The sequence below is a fragment of the Sinohyriopsis cumingii genome, chromosome 5, assembly GCF_028554795.1.
Source record: "Sinohyriopsis cumingii isolate HCF-2022 chromosome 5, ASM2855479v2, whole genome shotgun sequence".
In the NCBI taxonomy this organism is placed as follows: domain Eukaryota; kingdom Metazoa; phylum Mollusca; class Bivalvia; order Unionida; family Unionidae; genus Sinohyriopsis; species Sinohyriopsis cumingii.
The window spans coordinates 65,672,190-65,695,171 of record NC_142965.1 but is presented as its reverse complement, the minus strand read 5'-3'; the positions used below and the strand labels follow the sequence as shown (position 1 = coordinate 65,695,171).

Here is a 22,982-nt window from a genome sequence, read left to right as displayed (position 1 = left end):
TCCTCTCCACGAAATTGATTTGTCATTAGACTAAGTTTCTGAATCAGTGACTGTCGGCTCTGTGAAATATTTGCCACTTGAGGGCGTGCATTTATTGCTAGGCATTGACTTAGCGGGGGATATGGCTCCGGTTAATCCATTAGTAACTGACAAACCATGTGTTGATCAACGGATTGATCCTATTGAAAATGTAATCCCTGATTTATACACAGCTTGTGCAGTTACTAGAGCTATGGCAAAAAAAAGAGCTCTTGAGAATGAAAAATATTCCTTTGGCTGACACATGTATTGCTTTGGCTTTTGATGAGGTCACATTTGCCTCTGATACTCACCAATCAAAATGTATTGATTATTGTGATCCTCTTTTAGCTATTTGTTCTCTTATTTCTAATCAGGGTTACAAACGATAATCACTTGTCGTCGAACATGTACCAAATGCTGAGATCCCCCTTTTTCAGAGGGATATTAGTGAAGATGATTCTACAGAGATACCAACTTGCTACTTTTTGAAAAATGGAGTCATGATGAGACAATGGAGACCACCAGGGGTATATGATGATGACGAGTGATCAGTGAGCTTTCAAATAGTTCTTCCTCAGTCACATAAACATGAAATTATTAGTGTAGCCCGTGAAACTTAGGAGACATCAAGACTTACCACAAGATCATACATCATTTTTATTGGCAGGAAATCAAAAGTGATATTTATTTAATAATGTAGATCTTGTTTTATTTGTCAATTGACCAGTGCTAGTTCTTTTGAACTATCTTTTGAACACATCCCACATGGACTATTGTAACTGTTAAAAAAAATCTTTTCACAAAGGATTCCGACCTTAATCTTTTAGATTGTCTTTGATTATGAAGTTGCAACAGACAATACCCTACCCACTCACTTACAAGTACAAATAAGGCAGGTCAAAATTTCAAAGATGAGAAAGTATTACCCTGGTGATAAAGTTCTTTTTCTCTTACCAATATTTCAAAATCATCTTCGGGATATATATTAAGGCCCTTATAAAATTTAAAAGAAGTGATTTAAAATTATAAAAATACTCGTTGGAAGCGGAAACAAAAATAACTCCTTCACTAGTCATGTAGTTCTATTTAATGAGTATGCTGATTGAGACAGCTCTGTGAATCATGAAATAAACTGAGTTGTTCTTGTCCCACGCAGTGACGATTTAAATGACGTACAACCAGACTGTGGCAACTTTGGTTCAACCAGTCTTCAGAATTCTGAAATATTAAAGAATACGTATAATAACCTTTCACATCTACAACCACAAAAAAAAGACTGAGATAAAGCAGCTAATATGTAAATATGAGCACCTGTTCCAAGATGTTCCTCCAAATTGAACAAACAAAATCTGCCATGATATCTGATATAGATGGCTATGGCACATACATCGATGACTTCATTATTTATAGCGATTCCTGGAGAGACCACCTGGAAACTATCCGGAGATTCTTCATTGGCTTTGATTAAGGCAAATTTTGCCTTTTGCAAAGTATGAACAGATTTTGATACTTTGTTGTTGCAAGGGAAATCAATTTACCATCTGATAAACATTTAATTTAAATATGTAGAATTAGGAATGCAAAAAGCTTTGCTTTCAAATCCTTACAATATCGGTCTAACATTTAAATTTTTTCTAACTCTGTTTATCCTGACTGGTAGCTGAAGGTGTGGTTTCCGATGCTGCCAAGACTAACATCACTTTGTTCCAACACTATCAGCATGGTATTATCTTTCATGTATTGATGTGCCCATGAAATCCAACCAAAGAATCAGATAAATATTCAATAAATAAAACCATCTTTTAGCTGCGGGCATTATTATCAAATGTTAGATAATAAATTAAAAAGAGACAAGCTCTTCAATATCTTTCACTGACTGCATTATGTATGAAAGTGCTTCATTTGTCAGTAGTACCAATGTAGTTTTATCAAGAATACTAGTGTTCGATAACTATGTCAATTCCATAATTGTAATAAGAAATCTTTTATTATCCAACTGAGGTGAACGATAAAACAGATAGCGGATTTACATAATTGCTGGACATTCTATATCTGACTTTCAGACTGCCGCGGTGTGACTCCAGGCAAGACACGTTACTCTGATTACCTCGGCGCAATATGACCATAAATTCGCTTATGTGTCAACAAACACAAATGAAATAATAAATCAATAACTTTCATACTAGACCATGATTTGCAATATTGTATATATTTTATGTACACGTTGGTCCACATCTTATTTCTCTTATGCGTGAGCACCTTCGGTGCGTTCTGATATCTGTTTCACATCTTGAGGTGCAACAACCACTATTTATTATGCCCGTACACGATGAAATCTGACATTTCGAAAGGTTGGAGAACGGATCTTCGCTTAATCGAGTTTTCAAGGTCGTAAGCAACTGGAGATATTAAAATATGTGTAAGGAGAAGAATTAATTTTGCAAACTTTTTTCGTTGTGAAGAGAAAAGATTTTTTTTCAAAAAGAGACATGTTGAAATTATTTTTGTAAGAAAAGGCTTATCTCTGCTTTAGAAGTATGTTGTATTATTCTGCTTGTAGATACCGATGTCGAAATTTTGTGAAACTTTTCAATACATCGTCAAACGTCAAACGTCCTTTTCAATCGTTCCAGCTCAATTACTAAATTAAATCAAAAATTAATTTAGCTTATAATTTAGATTCACGTAGATTTTTAATGTAAGATTAAATTGAACTTATGCATCTAATAATAAGAAAAATCTTGGGTTGACGTAATGCTACTGAATTTTACAGTTGCTTTGATAGGAGCAAAGGTATTTATTTTCAGGTCGGGAAATTAAAGAACAAGCAATTCGTAAAGTTGAGGGAGGGGAACAATATTTCTAGCTTGGAGACTACTTAATCTTGAACGTCGGTGTATTTGTCCACCTAATGTCTTGGAAGAGTGTGCACTACTTTCCACACCTTTGTACAAAAATTATTATTCGTTTCCATCAGTTTCAGCCATTAGCGAACTATTTGATAATTGTAGGGCAATGTTCCTGTGAGGATATAGGCTGGACATTACCAGAGATATCACAAATTTAGACAATTGCATTCTCTCTCACCCTTCATCTCTAACGAAAGAAGGAAAGAATGAACGAGCGAAAAAGCTTCGGTGGCAATTAATTACTGAGCCGGGTGTGTATGATAAGCACTAGAGTCTACCCTTGCGACTCTATGGTCTTAAACTAAGTAACATAAAGAGCGAAACCCATCGGGTCGAATTTAATTGGCTCAAGTTTGTTTACTCCTATCGTGGCCGGTTCCCCCACCCCTTCTCTCACCCCAATCTTTGTCAGCTGTAAAACAACTGGATTGAGGGGTTGTTAGATTGACACCCAGAAAGACTTGGTGGGTGCTTGTACCCGCCCGGGTATTCCCAGCTAGTGTATAAACACCACCAAATTCTGCAGTATCTTAAATAAATATAACTCTGAAAACTTTTGAAGAGATGCTTTTTGGTTTGTATAAGCATTTTACTGCGTTTGTCGCTTTAAATGGAAGAGACTGGTTTCATGTTTTATCTGATGGAATGGTAAAATATTTTGTTTTGCATTATTTGCAGATGATAGCAAGAAGACTATTTCCTCTATAGATTTATTTTTACTATTGTTTTTCTACTTGAAACCCCTTCACACCCACCCACCAAGCTATGACATGTATCTTGACACTGTTAATGGTGGCATTTTCAACGTTGTGAAAACATTCCTTTCGTGAACAGATTATAGTCATCTTGGATGGGCACGTTTGATTTATATCTCTGTTCCATATAATTGCCAAATGTTAGGAAGCCTTGATGCTAGGGTGAGGAGTGATGTAAAAAATTAAAGTCAAGCAAGTTCAAACCAGAAATAATAAAATTGTTATCACAATAAGCGTTCCATTGGTATGTATTCATAACGGTATGTATCTCAAATTATGAAGAAAGGATAAATATGGCATATCTTCATAAGTTTAAAATTTTGAATACACAGACTAACAATGGAATGTGTTGCATCTCAGCTCACTGATTAGTGATACTCTTTTTTAATGTGTGTTAATGTATGAATTATTCATGGTGGTGGTACTATTATTCTACAGTATTAGCAACTAGACTGTCTCACTATATTTGTCTGCCTGTTTTTCAACGTTTTTCCCTCCATGATCCATCAGGCAGGCTCATGCGTGTGTGTGATTAGGATTTTTTACATAGCTTTAACAATTTTTCAGTCATATCGCTACGACGTCTGCAGTGTGGCAGTTTATAGTGATGTCTAGCACTGGGGCATCATGCCGCAGACATGTAGCACAATGTCCCGCCCAGTCACATTATCCTGACACCAGGCCGACCAGTCAAAACAATAACCTCTTAATGTTGAGTGCCAAGCGAGGCAGCTGTTAGTACATTTTGTAAGTTTTGCAGGCTCATGCAAACATGGTATTAATATACCTGTCTATATGAGTATCGTAGACCGTCCTGACTTCGTGCCCATCTCTGGTTCCTATGCCATGTATCTCGCCAACTCATGCACATGTTTTGGGATCCTGATGTCATTAACTGGGCTAAAATCTTTCGTTGACACGACAGTAGGTACTGAATAAAAAATATTCGACGAAATAAAATTTGAATACGTACTACATTTCAAAAAAAGGAAGCAGAATATAACCGTCCGGTTTAACTAATCCCATTTTTGCCCAAAGTTTCTGGACTTGGAGCGAATGTTAGCTGTTCAAGTCAAGGTTGCTGTTCACGTACTAGTTTACTCTACATTTTTTGTTTGCGGGGAATATCATGACATATACTTTGACGGCAAAGGCAATGCAAAAACTCAGTCACAATCACTGTCAATATGGCAAACATCGACGTGTATGTATAAGTACGATAGAAGTACATGAGTTACACTAGTAAAAATGAACCCCCGAAATAAAAAACGGAAAACCAACAACAAACAAATCAGTACAAAAACTAAAGATAAGAACAAAGAAGTGCATTATAGTTCACTTTGTTGTTGCCATTATTGTTATTGTTATTATTATTATTATTATTATTATTAACCATTATTGATTAAAGAGATATATAATGGAGGTAAGTTGTTTATTAGTGGGAAAAGTGCTCTACTCACTGATAACAAGAATGGGCAGGATGTGGAGTTGGAAGAAACGCGACATAGTAGAAATTGTAATAACCTTTCTACGTCTTGATGTCTACCTTTCCACCAACTCTTTTCTCCGCATTTCATGCCACTTTCTCAATTTTCCTCATTATTGGGGGGGGGGGGTTTATAAATTATTAGTATTAGAGAAAAGTGTACAATGATGGTCATTATAGGATAAACAAAAAGATAGAAATGTTCTCGTTATTAACATAGGGCAAGTATACTTTAAAAATTAGCCATAATCAAATTCATATTTCCATTAAGGCATTTTAAATCAACATTTTGCCCCAAACTCCGTGTAGATACTGTTAAAAAATTATCGTGACATTCATTCATTCAATTCTTCTTCTTCTTTTCCTTCTTCTTCTTCTTCTTCCTCTTCTTCTTCTTCTTCTTATTATTATTATTATTATTAAATTGATAATACAGGGTTAAATTGTTTTAACTCAGATATTCCCTGTCAGGTTCATAAAGAACATGGCCACCATTTTCATAAACAATGATATAATACAGTACATGTTTTTACCTGCAAGACATTTTGTCTTCCTAAAAATATATAGTTAGTTCTTTGCAGTAGTTTACTGTTTCGACACGTATGTCTAGTGTTAATCACCGGATTTTGAAGTCTAGTAACCAAACCACGTTCAGTTCTTTCCTGTGGCCCATATCCCACGCTTCTAAATTCAGTGAAATAGGAAAAAACCTATCACGGCTGAAGCCTACTTTCTTCATCAAGGAAAACAGTCTATGATAAGTGTGTACGATTTAGTATTTGTAACAAAAAAAATGAGATCACATGAAGGTATGTTTGCTTTTAACATTATAACTCATAAAAACCCAAATAAGCTTGTTATGCCTCGTTTTAGTGTTGAATACTGTACGTTTGCTGTCAGGTGGATTTAAAATTATTTCATCACGTCGTTAATGAATTCAAGTTTCCTCTGACCCTTCCCATCCTCTTTTTTATATTTGGACATTTATGTTGGGGTATAGGGCTAAAGTCATTTGCCTATCGAAATGATGGTATTGGCTGACACGGGATTGGGTGTCGGAAAAGGGTAGCCGCTTGCTAGCTGACCTAGCAAACTTAAACGATTATCACCTTACCATACCTGCATGAATTCGATATAAAGATGGAATGCGAAGGGTTAGAAGAAACTCGATTAGTCGTTGATATCAAAATGGTGAACCTGTAAATATAGTTTTTTTTATAGGATGGACAATTGGGTAGAATGTGGAGTAGGAAGATTAGAGAAATTGCAGCAAATTGTGAAACCGTAGTCCGTCTATATTTCTACCGTTCTATTCAATCTATCTTCCCCCTTTCCCCACCGCTCTCTTTATAACCATGGGACAAACACAGGAAAGTCGTGTAGTAATGGCAGGACTTTTGACGTGTAGTAACAAAAAAAAAGAACACGTTCAAGCATTAGACAACTCAAGTAAACAAGAAGATTAATCCATATTGCAATGATACGGACTAACATATAAATGTTTCATATGCACGAATATTTACATAGAACGTATGGTGCCCAAAAAATGACATTTCGAATTCCACCAACGAGCCTACAAAATTGTGGAATCAAATGGAAAGAATGGGCGTTTTTTATTATTCGATGATGATGATGACGACTATTATTATTATTATTATTATTATTTCTTAGCTAACTCTTTCTGTGCATAAGAAAGTTTCTTGAAATGAGCAAAGAAAGGCTTACGCTATAAAAAAAAAGTATTTGTAGTCTGTAAGTTTGATGCACTTGCAAACAATGTCATAAAACAGTGCCATCAGTGTCATGTTATCGGTGCCTTAACGAGATTTCAAAATAAACGCATATAGCCACTCGACTCGAGTGCGTCGTATGATGATGAAATGCGTGTGTCTCCGACCCAGCATTGATGAATATCGCTCTGGACATAAAGTATAAACATGTTAGCACTCTTTAACGCGATTTTCATTTAAAAATCTTTATTCACATTACTATAAAGAGCCAATAGAAACTTTGTTAGCACCTTTTAATGTAAGCATTCCTGAAGATTCATTACCTAGATTAAACTGAATATTTTGCCTACATCGATAAAGATATCAGTAAGTCCTTGCTCGTAAGAGAGACAAAAACAATAGCAGTGAACGTCACGAAATCCCGTTGATACCCATATAACTGAAGATACCGTTCCAGTGGTCTAAGTGGTTAGAGCGTCCGCCTCAGGTGATGGCGGGTTTGAATCCCGACCGTGTCATACCAAAGACTGATAAACATTGTATTAACAGCTGCCTTGCTTGGCGCTCAGCATTAAGAGGCTAGTGTTCAGACTGGTCGGCCTGGTGTCAGGATTGTGTGACTGGGAGGGACATGCCCCAGTGCTAGACACAATGTAAAATGCCACACTGCAGACACCGTAGTGATATGACTGAAAAATTGTTAAAGATACGTTGAAAATCCAAATCACACACACGAATGTATCGTGCATCACTAAATGCACTTGTAACAGAAATGCTTATATAAAATCCATGTAAGATTTATGTTTCTTAGGCCTGTTCCTGAAGATTGTACACATATACCATACAATGCCCTTATTGAAAGAGTTTCATTATTTCGCAGATTCAACAGTCGCGCGGCGGCGTGGGCGTCGAGAACAGCTCATATGACCTTCAAAACAGCGACTGGCACAAGGGAATCGAGTCCAGATCATTACACTCCATCATGTAGATTATTATTTCCATGCAAACTATGCAAACATTTCTAGCAAAAACGTCAACGAAACAAAGAATCTAGATTCCATTTGATTCATAGTGCTTCCATCTTGATCGCTTTTCATTTCGCTGCCAAACATTCTAACTAGACACAAAAGAAAATTAACATATTAGCAAAATAAGATGCTGTTAATAACATTAAGGAATACTGCTTATGAAGAATGGATTACGTTATCAATAGTCGTAAATGCATAAATTTAAACACAAAGTCAACTGTATAATGTTTTTACTATCTGCTCACAAATCCCTGAGAGGTTTGTTAACGCGTGTTTTATGCATCCGCGAGACATAGTCACGCAAATTTAGCATACTTTCAGTCAAAGGCTTGTATTTAGTATTCATAGCGTGTTATAGGAAAGCCCACAACGACAATAGGATTCTTCCTTATGTCTGCCTTCCCATCCGACATCTCCAACTGACAGCGTACTTATCACCCGTATTGGTAATGTTCTTTCTTTGGTAACACATGACAAAATGGTTTTGATAAAAAATATCATTGTAGCGACATGTCTCTAAAAATCCTCGAAAAGTTCTACGCACCTTACCAAGTTCACTACGTTAAAAGGGGTAAACTTTCTAGTGCATTTATAATCGTTCTAACGTTTCTAGTTGATTCCTCCACTTTTTGTGTCAGCAAACTTATTTTCTTTGCAACTAAAATTGTCTACCTTGTGTCGTTTGCATTAGTTATAATTATCGTTATACTACTACTACTACTATGACTACTACTACTAATAATAATAATAATATTGTAATTTAGGCCACCGGCCCATATAAAATGCAATACAAGTTAATATAATGAGCACTATGGTTTAAAGAAGTTAAATATGCGCAGAAATGCCCGACAGCATTATATAGTATAACGGTACCAATTGCGCAAGTCCAGGTGGGCGGGGCTTAAGGTGCAGGAACATTGTATTTTGAAATAAACAAAACTAGCTGTGATTGGTGCATTGTGTAAGAGTTGTACTTTCTGTTAGGCTTTAAAAAAAAAAGTTGTGCTCCTGGCAACATGTGAGATTATGTTAATTCCTATCGAGATGATATTTTGTATTTTTATGAGTTTTTTAAAATGTGGTACACATGTCTGAAACTATCTGTTGTGACTAGATAACTCTTACTCATTCTAGTTCCAGCAGAGTTATCTCTCTTAAATGCAATGGAGTACCTGGTTTTGTCCTTGTCAAATTGACAATCTAGCACTGCTCTCTAGAACAGTGTGTGACATGCTCGCTAAAGTAGGATAGAAAATATATTTATTTCCCCAAACATTAGTATTAAGGTCTATGGAAAAACAATTTGTACCGTGTATATATATATATATATATATATATATATATATATATATATATATATATATATATATATATATATATAGTGTGATGAAATTAGATACCTGGGGATTGTGATGCTACAGTGATAGGGGCAGTTATGTTTTCCCTATAGCACTGGTTGAAACAATTAGAGCTGTTAATTATAACGGAACTGTCTGCCTGAGGGCAGTGATCCTAGGGTGTGAGAACCCTTATTTGCTTTCGTGTGTCAAGTATCAGGTTTTATCTTGACTGAATTATGGACTGGGAAAGTGGTTTTAATAAGATTCACAGACTTGAGAGGGAAGAGGTTTTGTAGCTTTCAGTGCGAAAGGACTAATTAGAATTCTCTCTCTCTCTCTCTCTCTCTCTCTCTCTCTCTCTCTCTCTCTGTTCTAATGGATAGTTAGCTTTTAACTCTACAGGAAAGTAGGGGTTTTCTTGTGCAATGCAACATAAGGCTGAAGTAGTGTACATAGTGTATATTGTACATAGCAGAACCATTTTATGGATTCATTTCTGAACCCATCATTTTACTATATATATATATATATATATATATATATATATATATATATATATATATATATATATATATATATATTGTCTTAATTACAGAGTCTGCAGACCAAGAGCATATCTGCCATTTTCTTGTCAGTATTGTGATAGCATGATGATGCCAGGTATTGTCTGTTAGAGGTATGTCACCTTCCTTTGAAAGGTTAAGCGATCGCTCTTCATACCTGCTGCTCAATCTTACAATTGTGTTGGTAGGAGCAAGGGTATGGAGTTTCGGGACGGGGTGAAAAGCGATAATTGATTGGTCATGATCAAGAGGACGTGACTCCTAAGACTTCTGGCTTTGAAGAAAAGGTTGATCATGCATATCCATTTATCCTCCATCCATCGGTCTTTGTACCACATTCAAAACTTAAATGTTTCAAACAGTATGGGCATTATTAAGATAACATGATTGAGGATTATACTGGTGTAGTATACAAAGTCAGAAGTTATCTAAACTAATCCATTTTGAACAATGCTAAAATTTAGACAATACTAATTCACGAAAACGTTAAAGACCATGTCCTATGTTTTCAGATCTCCACCATTGTAATCAGTTTTATTGTTGATATTTCCTCCATTTTTTGCATTGATGATACGTTTGTCTATAGTGCTGTTTGAGACTAATCAGCTGGTATTGATCTCTGACGAGAGTGGAAGTTGGATTCTCTTGGACCTACCACAAAACAGCGCTATTTAGCTTGCATCGTCATAATTCTTGACTTAGTAGAGAATTTGTGAAACAAATAGATTGTATTTCAAGCCCATACAATTGTTAGAATAAACTACATCATTGCACTCTCTCTCTCTCTCTCTCTCTCTCTCCACACACACACACACACACACACACACACACACACATCCATTCATTAATGTTGTCCCTTTGTATATATGTCCATCTGCTTGTATGGTTTTTGGCTATTGTATTTTAAAATCGAAAGTTTAATCAGACATGGTATGATCATTAAACCCAACGACTTTGATGGGAACAACATTATATTGGATGATGTAATTAATGCAGTGAAGGAGATACAATATTCTAGTAGTACTAGCATTATAAACCTTTCTTTCTTTCTCCCCAGCTAGTCTGTGGGTGGAGAAGAGAAACTTGGAGAGTTGAATTTAAAAACGACCATGCGCATTTTCTTTGATAATCTCATTCTATTACATTTTATTCTCATGTATTTAATGACTAGCCACTTTGTCACCCATATCGGTTTGAGTCCAAACCCAAATTTAGTAAACTGAAAATCAATAGTTCTGGACCATATTCAATCCAATGCACACTCAAGGGATTCGTGTGAAAAAAGTTCACGATGACAGTGTTTAAAAACAATATCAGAAACTGACATGCATCGCTGAAATATTTTAAACGTTGTCAGCAAACTCATAACGTGTAGTGCGCAAGGTTTAAAGAATCAATATAATAAATACTGATTCATATTATTACAGTTCATTCTTGATGAAAACTCACTAAAGGCATGATGACGATACTGGTGGGTGGATGATAATGATGATGATGACAATGACTAAATCCAGATGTTTCATCAAGAAATATAGCTATAATGATCATGATTGTAATGTTTGCAATTTTCTTCTCGTATTTTAGCTTGACATGGCACGCTACATCCCGGAGTATCACCATTATGTATCGGAGATTTTATCCGACATTATGGATATTGTTGGCTACTCATACGAAGACCGAGACAGGAAGGTTAAAGCCGCCATTAAGGGTGAGCTGTTCTGTAACATGAGACTGGCTCTTATGAAACGCGAAATGAGAACATACCTGTTCGGCAGTAGAGGTGAGGGTTCCACTGGACCTGGACTACAATCAGATATAGACCTGTTGCGACATATGAATTATGAAGAGGTTATCACTCATCCAGATGACTGTCAGCCAGACAAGAACAATTATCTAATGGTGAGGGATGACTTCACTCATCCTGGTTATATAAAACTACAACAAATATATGTAACACCACACAACATTCCAGTTCCACTATACGGGAATAAAAGTATGAGTAAATATACAGCTATTGATTCATTAAAGAGGATTGTATTATCAAATGTATTTAATCTTCTCTCGGACCGTTTGCCTGTTGTATCAGGTCCAGCATTGCAAATTTATATAGGTAGCGAGCTGTATTCCTGTGACAATGTTTTTGCTATAAGATGTTCACAATGGCCACAAGAGGGATACGAATGGTTCCAGCGTCGCAGATTGTGTGGATGGCCTTCACCTGAACAGATAGTGAATGCCTGGGTATATGGATGTTTTGCCACACCTGTTGGACATCCACACAGCTCTGAAAGGCACATAGAGTGGAGGGTGTCATTTTCAATAGCTGAAAGGGAGCTTGTGAGGTCGTTTGAAGAAACAGTGATGAAAGTATACATACTGCTGAAAATGGTTAAGAAAACATTTATTGAACCTGTTCTTAAAGATGCGTTTTCTAGCTACCAATGCAAAATTTGTATTTTGTGGATGAGAGAAAGAACGCCACGTGAGCTGTGGAGTAATGAAAATCTTCTTTACTGTCTCATCCTTTGCATCAGACAAATATATAATTGGGCAACAACAGGATTTTGTCCTGATTATTTCATTATCACAAATAATATCTATGACAGGAAGATAGTTGGCGCAAAACGATTGGCTTTAGTCCAGATGCTCAGACAACTTCTCTCCACTGATTGTAGTTTTCTACTTGGGATACAATGTTGTAATTTGGGGCAGATTCTGGCAAACAGAATCGGTGGAATGACCTTTCAATATGTCTCAGATCTAATAATTGCAAAGGTAAACAGAGACTGCATCGATGAGATTGACTTTGATTACAAATCCATTGCCATGGGTGCATCCGGTTGTACACGTGCTATAATTCAACACATTCCATTCAGTTATTTAACACTGTTTGATTATCTAGAAAGAATGATCTTTGCTTCTAAGCATTTGTCGGACATCATGTTATATCCTCTAAAGCATGCAATGATGAGCATCTGCTCGCAGCTAGGATTACATATTGCCACATTCTGCAAAGAAAATGCATGCTTTCTATCTCAAGATCAAGTAGACTATCTTGTGACTTTGGCGTCAGGTTTCCTTTCATTTGGTATCAACAGCGATGCTACATCAGTAAGACTCAAACTATGTGGATTGGGGATGGAACTTGGGAATTATCATTTAACAGAGGCCTGTCTTCAACATATTGGTGACTACTGCATGAAATATATGTACTCTGGTACGGTGGATAGTAGACCCAGCATCACTGTACTGAAGTGTAATAAGAACTCTCACTTCGAAAGACTCAGCACAAAGAAATTCAGTACTGAGGAGCTTCTGCAGACTCAAGTATCCTTTGCTGTGATCTACATTCAGTCAGAGATTTCAATAACACCCACACCACTGGGGATGGAGATGTTCAGGTCAATTGGAGCACCCCAACATCTGAGATGTAAAGAGCGTCATTTCTGGTATGACTGGGGAGTGGTTGATTCACTCATATGCCTCTATTTCTTTCAGTATCTGAATTTCAGCAGACAAGGGAAGGAGAGACACAAACAGGTTGCCATTGACAACATGATTAACGTGATTAGGATGGAGCCAAATATCTTACACAGAGACACGGCATTAAATCTTCTGGGTTATTCCTTTACACAGGAAAATCAGCAGACCTGTGCATTTGTATGCTTCACCCAATCCTTGAAAATCCGCCCTTATCACAATGCTGCCAAGTTCTACTTGGCGCTTTTGTTCAAGAAAGTTCTTACTGCTCATAGAAGGCCTGTACATTAATGAAGAATGTCAGTTGTAATTAATGGAACAATAGTATATGTCATGACAACAAATTTCATTTCATAAGCATGATGAGAAGAAGGCACATTAAAATATGCTTTAAATGCATGGAAGAATGTGAACTGGTTGTGCATTTTAGCCACAATTATTTTTTTAATAAAGATTGACATAATGAATTGCTGTTCGAAATGAATGTTGCTTACGACTGACAGATGCATGATGGTTATGTCCTCATTTCCTTTGTAACAAAGCAACAAATTAACAAGTAAAACATCTTACTCCCTTTCCATGCATGACATATCATTTTATCCAGTGAAAGATCAATGATATAGATAATTAAATATTTGTCTTATGGATTGTCATAATCAAACATCATGGCAGGAAAGGTGACATCCTGGGCACAAAAAAATACAGTGAATAATTACCCACTCCTGATTCATTCTACTTAAATCTGCCTGATAAAATTTACGGATGCTTGTATCATAAACATTTACCAATCATGGGAGACAAACCGAACATACTTTTAGGAGCTGCATATTATCATCATGTGGGTATTAATAAATACATAATTAAGTATAGTTTCTATATAAAACACTAATACCCAACTTTCATATGGTTATACCAACCAAGATTTAACTTTCTCTTACATTGTCATTATAGCATTACCATGCAACTCAGAACATATCAATGTCATTATAGCAATACCATACAACTCGGTACATATCATTGTCATTATAGCATTACCATGCAACTCTGCACATATCATTGTCATTATAGCAATACCATGCACATATCATTGTCATTATAGCAATACCATACAACTCGGCACATATCACTGTCATTATAGCATTACCATGCAACTCTGCACATATCATTGTCATTATAGCATTACCATGCAACTCTGCACATATCATTGTCATTGTAGCAATACCATGCACATATCACTGTCATTATAGCAATACTATACATCTCGGCACATATCATTGTCATTATAGCATTACCATGCAACTCAGCACATATCAATGTCATTATAGCAATACCATACAACTCTGCACATATCATTGTCATTATAGCATTACCATGCACATATCATTGTCATTATAGCAATACCATACAACTCGGCACATACCTTTGTCATTATAGCAATACCATACAACTCAGCACATATCATTGTCATTATAGCAATACCATACAACTCTGCACATATCAACATCAATCAGATTTAAGTTTCCTCATACATTTTAGCTGTTAATATTTTTGTTACTGCACAGCTGGAACTTTGTGATTCTAGTTTTTCATACATTTGCAGTATACAGTATAAGCTGTGCACATGTACACCTATTTGTGTGATCATATTCCACCTAATACTCGTTTCAGTCTAAGGATGCATGTGTGGCCATATACCACCCCATACATATTTCAATTTTAGAGTGTTTGTGTGTGGTCATATACTGCCTAATAAACTTTTCAATATTAGTGTTGTGTGGTCATATACCGCCCCATTAATGTTTAAATTTTACAATTTGTGTGTTGGTATATACCAACCGATACACTTTTCAATATTATGATGCATATGTGGTCACATACTGCCCTATACATATTTCAGTTTTAGGGTACGTTTGTATGGTCATATATCGCCTAATACACTTTAAAATTTTAAAGTGTTGTATGGTCATATACAACTCAAACATTTTTCAATTTTAGGATCTTCTATGGTCATTAAAACTTGAACAGTTATCAATTTTAGGATGTTGTATCATCATATATCACCCCATACACTTTCCAATATTAGGATATTATGTGGTCATATATCACCCCATACACTTTCCAATATTAGGATTTTATCTGGTCATATACCACCCCATACACTTTCCAATATTAGGATTTTATGTGGTCATATATCACCCCATACACTTTCCAATATTAGGATATTATGTGGTCATATATCACCCCATACACTTTCCAATATTAGGATTTTATGTGGTCATATACCACCCCATACACTTTCCAATATTAGGATTTTATGTGGTCATATATCACCCCATACACTTTCCAATATTAGGATTTTATGTGGTCATATACCACCCCATACACTTTCCAATATTAGGATTTTATGTGGTCATATACCACCCCATACACTTTCCAATATTAGGATTTTATGTGGTCATATATCACCCCATACACTTTCCAATATTAGGATATTATGTGGTCATATACCACCCCATACACTTTCCAATATTAGGATATTATGTGGTCATATATCACCCCATACACTTTCCAATATTAGGATATTATGTGGTCATATACCACCCCATACACTTTCCAATATTAGGATTTTATGTGGTCATATATCACCCCATACACTTTCCAATATTAGGATATTATGTGGTCACATACCACCCCATACACTTTCCAATATTAGGATATTATGTGGTCATATATCACCCCATACACTTTCCAATATTAGGATATTATGTGGTCATATACCACCCCATACACTTTCCAATATTAGGATTTTATGTGGTCATATACCACCCCATACACTTTCCAATATTAGGATATTATGTGGTCATATACCACCCCATACACTTTCCAATATTAGGATATTATGTGGTCATATATCACCCCATACTCTTTCCAATATTAGGATATTATGTGGTCATATACAACCCCATACACTTTCCAATATTAGGATATTATGTGGTCATATACAACCCCATACACTTTCCAATATTAGGATATTATGTGGTCATATATCACCCCATACACTTTCCAATATTAGGATATTATGTGGTCATATACCACCCCATACACTTTTTTGTTTTCGAAAGTGTGTGTGTGTGTGTGTGAGGTCATACATCACCACATACATTTTTAAATTTTAGGATAACGCCGAAGTATTTAATTTCCTATATTATTATATACTTAATGATCAAAAACTTAAAACTACTAACATCCTTTAACTACCATGTTAATATCATGACACCCAATAAAACAAATGTATATTATATGATCACAAGTAAAAGAGCAAACAAGAGTACTGTGAGTAGACACCTGTCCTGTGTTAATAGTTTGTATGTATGCACCAGCATAGCATGGCTGTCTCTAGACATCATTAATCAAACAACAAGTTATCTTTTAATTTTGGAGTCACAGCAACTATTACTTCAAATATGTCTATTGCATCATAGTGTATCTTATTTTCTTCCCATATCTAGATGCCATCTTTCAAAATGTTTGCAATTATGTGGTGAAACATCATCAATAATTGATATGCTCATTTTAATTGCCAAAAAATATGCAACATTTGATAAAGCTAATGACGAATAAAATTACAGTCTGCAAACATTTTTTGTCTTCAAGTTACTGCGGCCTTGACCTTGGACATTCTAACTCCTATATCTAAGTTGATTTGCGATATAGACACAGTTGTTTAAGCTAGAATTTCCTCTATTTCACTCAACTGTTTGCCTTCACGTCAATGATGGCATGACACTGTACTGAATTCTGACACTAATGAATTCTACTATGTATGGCATGACACTGTGCTGAATTCTGACACTAATGAATTATACTATGTATGGCATGACACTGTACTGAATTCTGACAATAATGAATTATATATACTATGTATGGCATAACACTGTACTGAATTCTGACACTAATGAATTATACTATGTATGGCATGACACAGTACTGAATTCTGACACTAATGAATTCTACTACGTATGGAATGACACTGTAATGAATTCTGACACTAATGAATTCTACTATGTATGACATGACACTGTACTGAATTCTGACACTAATGAATTCTACTATGTAACTGCTGAGCACATAAACCTCTGTCATGAAAGAAGAGCAGAGACTTAAAAAAAATGACTGGTTGGACTGAAGATGTCATTAAATTAATGATAGTGGTGCTGGTGTGGTGGCTATTCTCTCGCTATTTATATAAGGATCATTGATGATTGAAATTCCTGCGATGAAAACAAATACTGAGAGTAAACAAGTACTGGTTGGACTGAATATGTCATGGATTTTATGGCAGTGGTGCTGGCAGTGGATCTCTCAATATTAATATAAGCAGTGATGCAGGTCCACCCCGACAATGTTAGTATTCATCTCACCAATAGTATGGTTCTGAACTGATAACTACTGTAATCCACTGTCCTCTGTCATTGCTGATGATAAAAATTTTATTTTCCATATCGACTAGGACATGCCACAAGACATCATGCAATCTGTTTGGGATATAGAAGATGGGCTCTAAGAGTTTGAGTGGTTTGCTTGGCTGAGTAAGAACGAGATGCGGTAGAGTTAGCAACATTTTAAAACTAGTTTAAATCCCCCTCATCTCTATATAATATGAAGTTATAACCAGTCGTACCTTCCATTAAAAAAAAAAGATACAAGTGACTTAGTGTAGAGTGCTCTACGTCCATCTCCAAAATGACTTTGTGATCCAGACCACCCTCGTTATACAAAGGCAAACTGGATTATTAATCACCTAATTGAGACAACCATATTTGTAAATTGCAATTATCGCGAAAACATGGATGTATAAAATGGGTGTCGACGAATGTAAACAATTTGGCAAACACACCATTCAACACCAAAGCCCTTTCCAGGGTCATTCCTATAGTACAGATTAAGGATTACTAATCATTTGTTAAACTCTCCTATGCTTGTGTCAGTCTTTGTCTGTCTCGGTGTGTTTATATGCTAAAATAATACCATAACATCCCTTATCTGTCGTGTGAATGTTGGATTGCAAGTAAATGGTAGTTATTATATCGTAACATAATCCCTTCCACTCTATTATTTTCTAATTGAATTTAAGGGTGAGAAGTTTGATTAATTACATGTGTTAGTTTCTAAGAACAGATTTTCATTATTCCACCATGACAGCGGGTGATGTATTAGTAAAATGTGTATTTGTCTGTTATTAGGTGTGGTTTTTTGCACTTCTATATATTTAGATGTGCATTTGTCCATCTCTACATTATGTCCACGTTTCCTTTTTCAACATCCATAAATACCCACCATAATGTTAACCAGTAATGCACTGAGTGACACACAATATTAAAATTTATAGACCCCTAAAACAGCCCTAATGTTATACTTCTATAGATACCCAAAGTGACCTGCAAATTGTAAAGTTCCTTTAACCCCTATAGTAGCTCCAGTCTTCCACAGACTTCATAGTGAACTATACTGTTAAATCTCCAACCCTTGCCATAATGGTCTAAACACCCATGTTAAATTTCCAACCCTTGCCATAATGGTCTAAACACCCATGTTAAATTTCCATTCCCTTCAAGGTGGAACATAACTGACATTTTGCCCTCGACACGATTCCTATATGCAAGCACCAGACTCTTTCTCAAATCAATATTAAGAATTGATGTCATAATTGTAAGTAGACCATGAATATCTTAAAATTAAAAAGGATTACTTGCAAAATTTTAAGTTTCCCAGTGTGGTAAATATGCAGTACTTCATAATCCCATGTCAAACAAATTAATGAAGTCAATTTATATATAATTAGCACAACATTGACTCATTTCCTTCCTCAGTGAGTGACAAATGCCCTTTTGTAATCTCGTGTCGGTCAAATTTATGACGTTATACTTTGCATATAATTATCACCCATACTGACTCTCTTTTTCATCAGTGAGTGACATATGTCCTATTTCTTTGTCTTGTCAGCCTACGAAATCAGCCACACTTTATGCTGCACTTCTTAAACAGAGTAATGTGTATTCAAAGCAAACATGTGACCAAATTGTAATCAAAGTATTTATGATACTGTTGTACCTTTTAGTAGAGATCAACGCAAAAATATGAGAAGAGTAATACCAAACGTGTTTGTACTAAATACTCAAGAATCAAATATATAAACAAATAAACCTGTTCTGTAGAAGCCATCTAGCATTTTCTAACCAAAACACCTAATACTACAAATAGGTGTAATGTCTGCAATGGAATATTTTATATGATGGAGCCGCTGATGCATTAGATAATCATACAAGTAACTTTAAATCACAAAGTTGGCAACAACTTGCAAAATGATACCTGGTGTATCCAAAATTAATGGGTCATAACTCAACCCAGAATTAATACTTCATGCAGTATTTAAATAATATAAGGCTGAAAAGCAAATCAACTTGAATTCCAATTATTCTTGCCATTTGCATAAATTGGGTTAACATTCCACCAGTCAGCTATTTTGCCTCCTTAATCTCATGGGAAGACAATGAACAACATGAAGCTGCACATCATACTGAATTAACATTAAATATTCATTGATAAAGTTATGCTGCAGAAGCTTGTTGTGTCTAGGAAAGCATGACATAAAAGGACTAGAATCCTCTCTCATTTATTTCGTCCAGCATCAGTCCTATTCAGAAAAATTACATCATTATAACTTGTATGATTTTTACGAACTTGGCGAAATTTTATTTATGCACTATTCTGAAGTTTTCAGCTTAAAATATATTAGTAAAATACCCATATTTTAGCAATCATCATGTGGGCCAGTTCCCCATAACTGTTGGTTAGTCATCGTTAATCTTTAATTCTATTTTTTTTTTATGTATTTCTTTTCGCCAGAAGATTTAAGGCTTTCTATTGTTGTAACATTATTTATGCTGTATAGTCTGTTGCTGCAAAAGGAAATATCTAGAGCAAAGTGCCTAAGTTTGTTCAGTTTTTTATTTCAAGCCCTACAAAAGGATACAAGTTTGTCTTGAAAGAGGATTGAAACTCGAAGTTACACGGACGTGAAGGAAACCGCCCCTTTGTTACTACAGTTAGCTGTCGTTGTGCTCATTCTAATCATGCTTGCCGTATATCTTTGTGTTTTAGAGGTCATATTTCTTCTTAAGTAAATACACGCATCAATAGACAGACAGCTTGGGTCATGATCTTTGAGGTTCAATGTACTTTGGTTTATTTACTTCATAAAAAACCCCGAGTGACAAGTTTTAAAAACAAAAACAAACAAAAAGCCATGCCACTCAATACTGTAACACTTCTGACTCTACGGATGTGAGTGTGTATGTCAAAATGTTTAACTGAGTTAAAAAAAAATTGACAGTTTCAGAACGTGAACCAGTACTGTGACCTTTCAGTATTGATTGATTAGTTGGATTATAGTGGTGTTCGCACGTTGTGCGCGCACCACTGTTAATGGTCGCACAGTTTTTCGGTAGCTGATGTGGTAAGAAGAAATGGTACAATACACAACACAGGATTGCAAGTTCACACTTCAGTCAGTCTGCACTGCAATGGTAACAACGCAAGAGCGTAGGGATTATTTTGCCACACTAACTTCTAACAAAACAATGCATCACTCATCATAAAGGATTTCGTTGGCAAGACTTATTTTCTTACCGCGTTCACTTCGAATTGACTTCAGTAGCTCTTCATTGTCGAGATAGGTCGTGTATAGGCGATTTATAAAATAATGTAAAAAAAAGTGAATCTAACGCAAGAACAATCGTACCGTAGGCGATCCCACGGAAATTGTGTCAGTTTTATAGTCAAATATATCACAACATATTTGAATGAACTATTCTGTGAGAACTTTACATCCACGTTATCAAAAAAGGAAGGAATTTTTAGTTTCCATAATCTTCAGTTCACTCTGGTGATATTTAATAATAATGGTGTATTTTTTCTATGGCTGTTATTATCTAAGTGGAATATGTGGGTTTTTTTTTAAATCTTTCTTAAGGAAAATATACTGTAAAACCAAATGTAAGTGTCGTGATATGTTCTACAGTAGGAATAACTCTCTCTCTCTCTCTCTCTCTCTCTCTCTCTCTCATAGTAGTTTTGATTAAAATCCTAATGGTATCTGTGCCTGTTTGAAGATACCTCTCCAAAATTGTGATCAAAACACATGTTCGGAAAAAATGTAACAATGTTCAAGAATGACGCGAGTGGCATTGCACTGTATAACCCTGCCCATGGTTAACTCTGAATTTTAAAACCAAAACACACGTTCAGACAATATGTAACAATATTCGACCTATTTTCTCTCAGTTTAGACTGTGGATAGAACAAGGAGTGTTATGGTGCTGTTTCTTTTTTCTTCCCGCCCTCAGATTTGTGAAAACTTTGCAACATTGTAGTGTGTGCTGCGAAACACAGAACATATCTTAAATATATGTTAAGCAAATGTTAAGCAGCCAGACGACAATAAATATCACATTACCTTTTTATGAAATTTATGAATGAAACAACCCAGAAATACAAGGCATACAAATAACAAACCTAAAAAAAGAATTAAAAATGCTTCAACATGCAGGTGATTGCACCAACTTTATAAGAGAGGGGAAATGCTATAAGCATCTAGTAGAACAATTTGAAAAATTTGGTAAAGCGTCGGGTTCCAAATTAAACCACGACAAGACCGAAATCTTAAAAATAGATAACTGGAGGGGCAACCACCCTGGATTTCCCCCACCCCACCCCACCCCCCACCCCCGCACACACACACACCTACTGAGAGACACGGTAAAGGCTTAAGGGGTTTACTTTGGTAAAAAAGAAGCTGTAGAAAACTATAAACATATTATCAACAAAATAAGAGAAAATGTGAAAATCTGGGCCATGGCGCCATTATGTATCATGGAGCGGGCCCAAGTTGCCAAGACTTATTTATACTCAAATATTAATATATATTTAAATCCATAAATATGGATAATAAACTTTTAAACAAAATAGACAATGAAATAATAGATTATATATGGAATCTGAAAAATACATTATATAAAAAAGAGACATTATATAGGGCCAAAAGTAGAGGGGCTTGTGGTTGCCGAGCCCCCTACTACTAAAATTAACTAACATAATCAGTAGATTAAAAAAAATACTATCAGACCCGGCTACAGTGTGGGAAGCACTGTACATCTACTGGTTCGGTTTCACCTTGAGAAACCGACCAGAGATATACAAAAATAACACATTAATAAAAAAAATTCGAAGTACCACGCAAATTTAAACAAATAAGAGAAGTAATTTTAAAATATAGGGACAAAACAGATTTATGGAAAATAGAAATAAGTAAAAGTCAGGCTTGGATTAAGGAGGAGGTAACCAAAAATATAAAATGTAGAGTAGAGCAGGACAACTGCAGGGTAAATTAGACAAAAACTTGGAAAAATTGGGGGAAAATAAGATCTGTCAAAATACAAAGCATAATTTTTAAATACTTGCACAACGCCTGGCTAACAGGCGAAGAAGCAATCAAACGTCGTATGATCAGGATAGTGCCAAAATGCCCTTTATGTAAAACAGCGAATTTCACCAAACTACATACGATTTCCCAATGTGATAAAACTAAACATAATAGGTCAAAGTTAATAAT

The 22,982-nt window shown here is 35.5% G+C and overlaps 1 protein-coding gene across 3 annotated transcripts; it reads left to right on the top strand.

Moving 5' to 3' along the window:
• The first annotated feature begins 333 nt into the window (after positions 1 to 333).
• On the top strand, positions 334 to 15,502 carry LOC149799339 (uncharacterized). Of its 3 annotated transcripts, XM_089958655.1 has the most exons (4): positions 334 to 572; positions 7,782 to 8,375; positions 9,865 to 9,945; positions 11,417 to 15,502. In XM_089958655.1, the coding sequence occupies exon 4, from the start codon at positions 11,423 to 11,425 to the stop codon at positions 13,601 to 13,603; it is 2,181 nt and encodes a 726-aa protein (XP_089814781.1). In that variant the 5' UTR covers positions 334 to 572; positions 7,782 to 8,375; positions 9,865 to 9,945; positions 11,417 to 11,422; the 3' UTR covers positions 13,604 to 15,502. The 3 variants fall into 3 exon arrangements, with proteins under 3 accessions (XP_089814781.1, XP_089814782.1, XP_089814780.1); XM_089958656.1 differs by lacking the exon at positions 334 to 572 and having other exon boundaries at positions 7,620 to 7,885; XM_089958654.1 differs by lacking the exon at positions 334 to 572 and having other exon boundaries at positions 7,620 to 8,375.
• The last annotated feature ends 7,480 nt before the right edge of the window (positions 15,503 to 22,982 follow it).

Coding starts and splice junctions, on each gene's coding strand:
- LOC149799339 (XM_089958655.1), top strand. CDS start 11,423: ATGGCACGCTACATCCCGGAGTATCACCATTATGTATCGGAGATTTTA.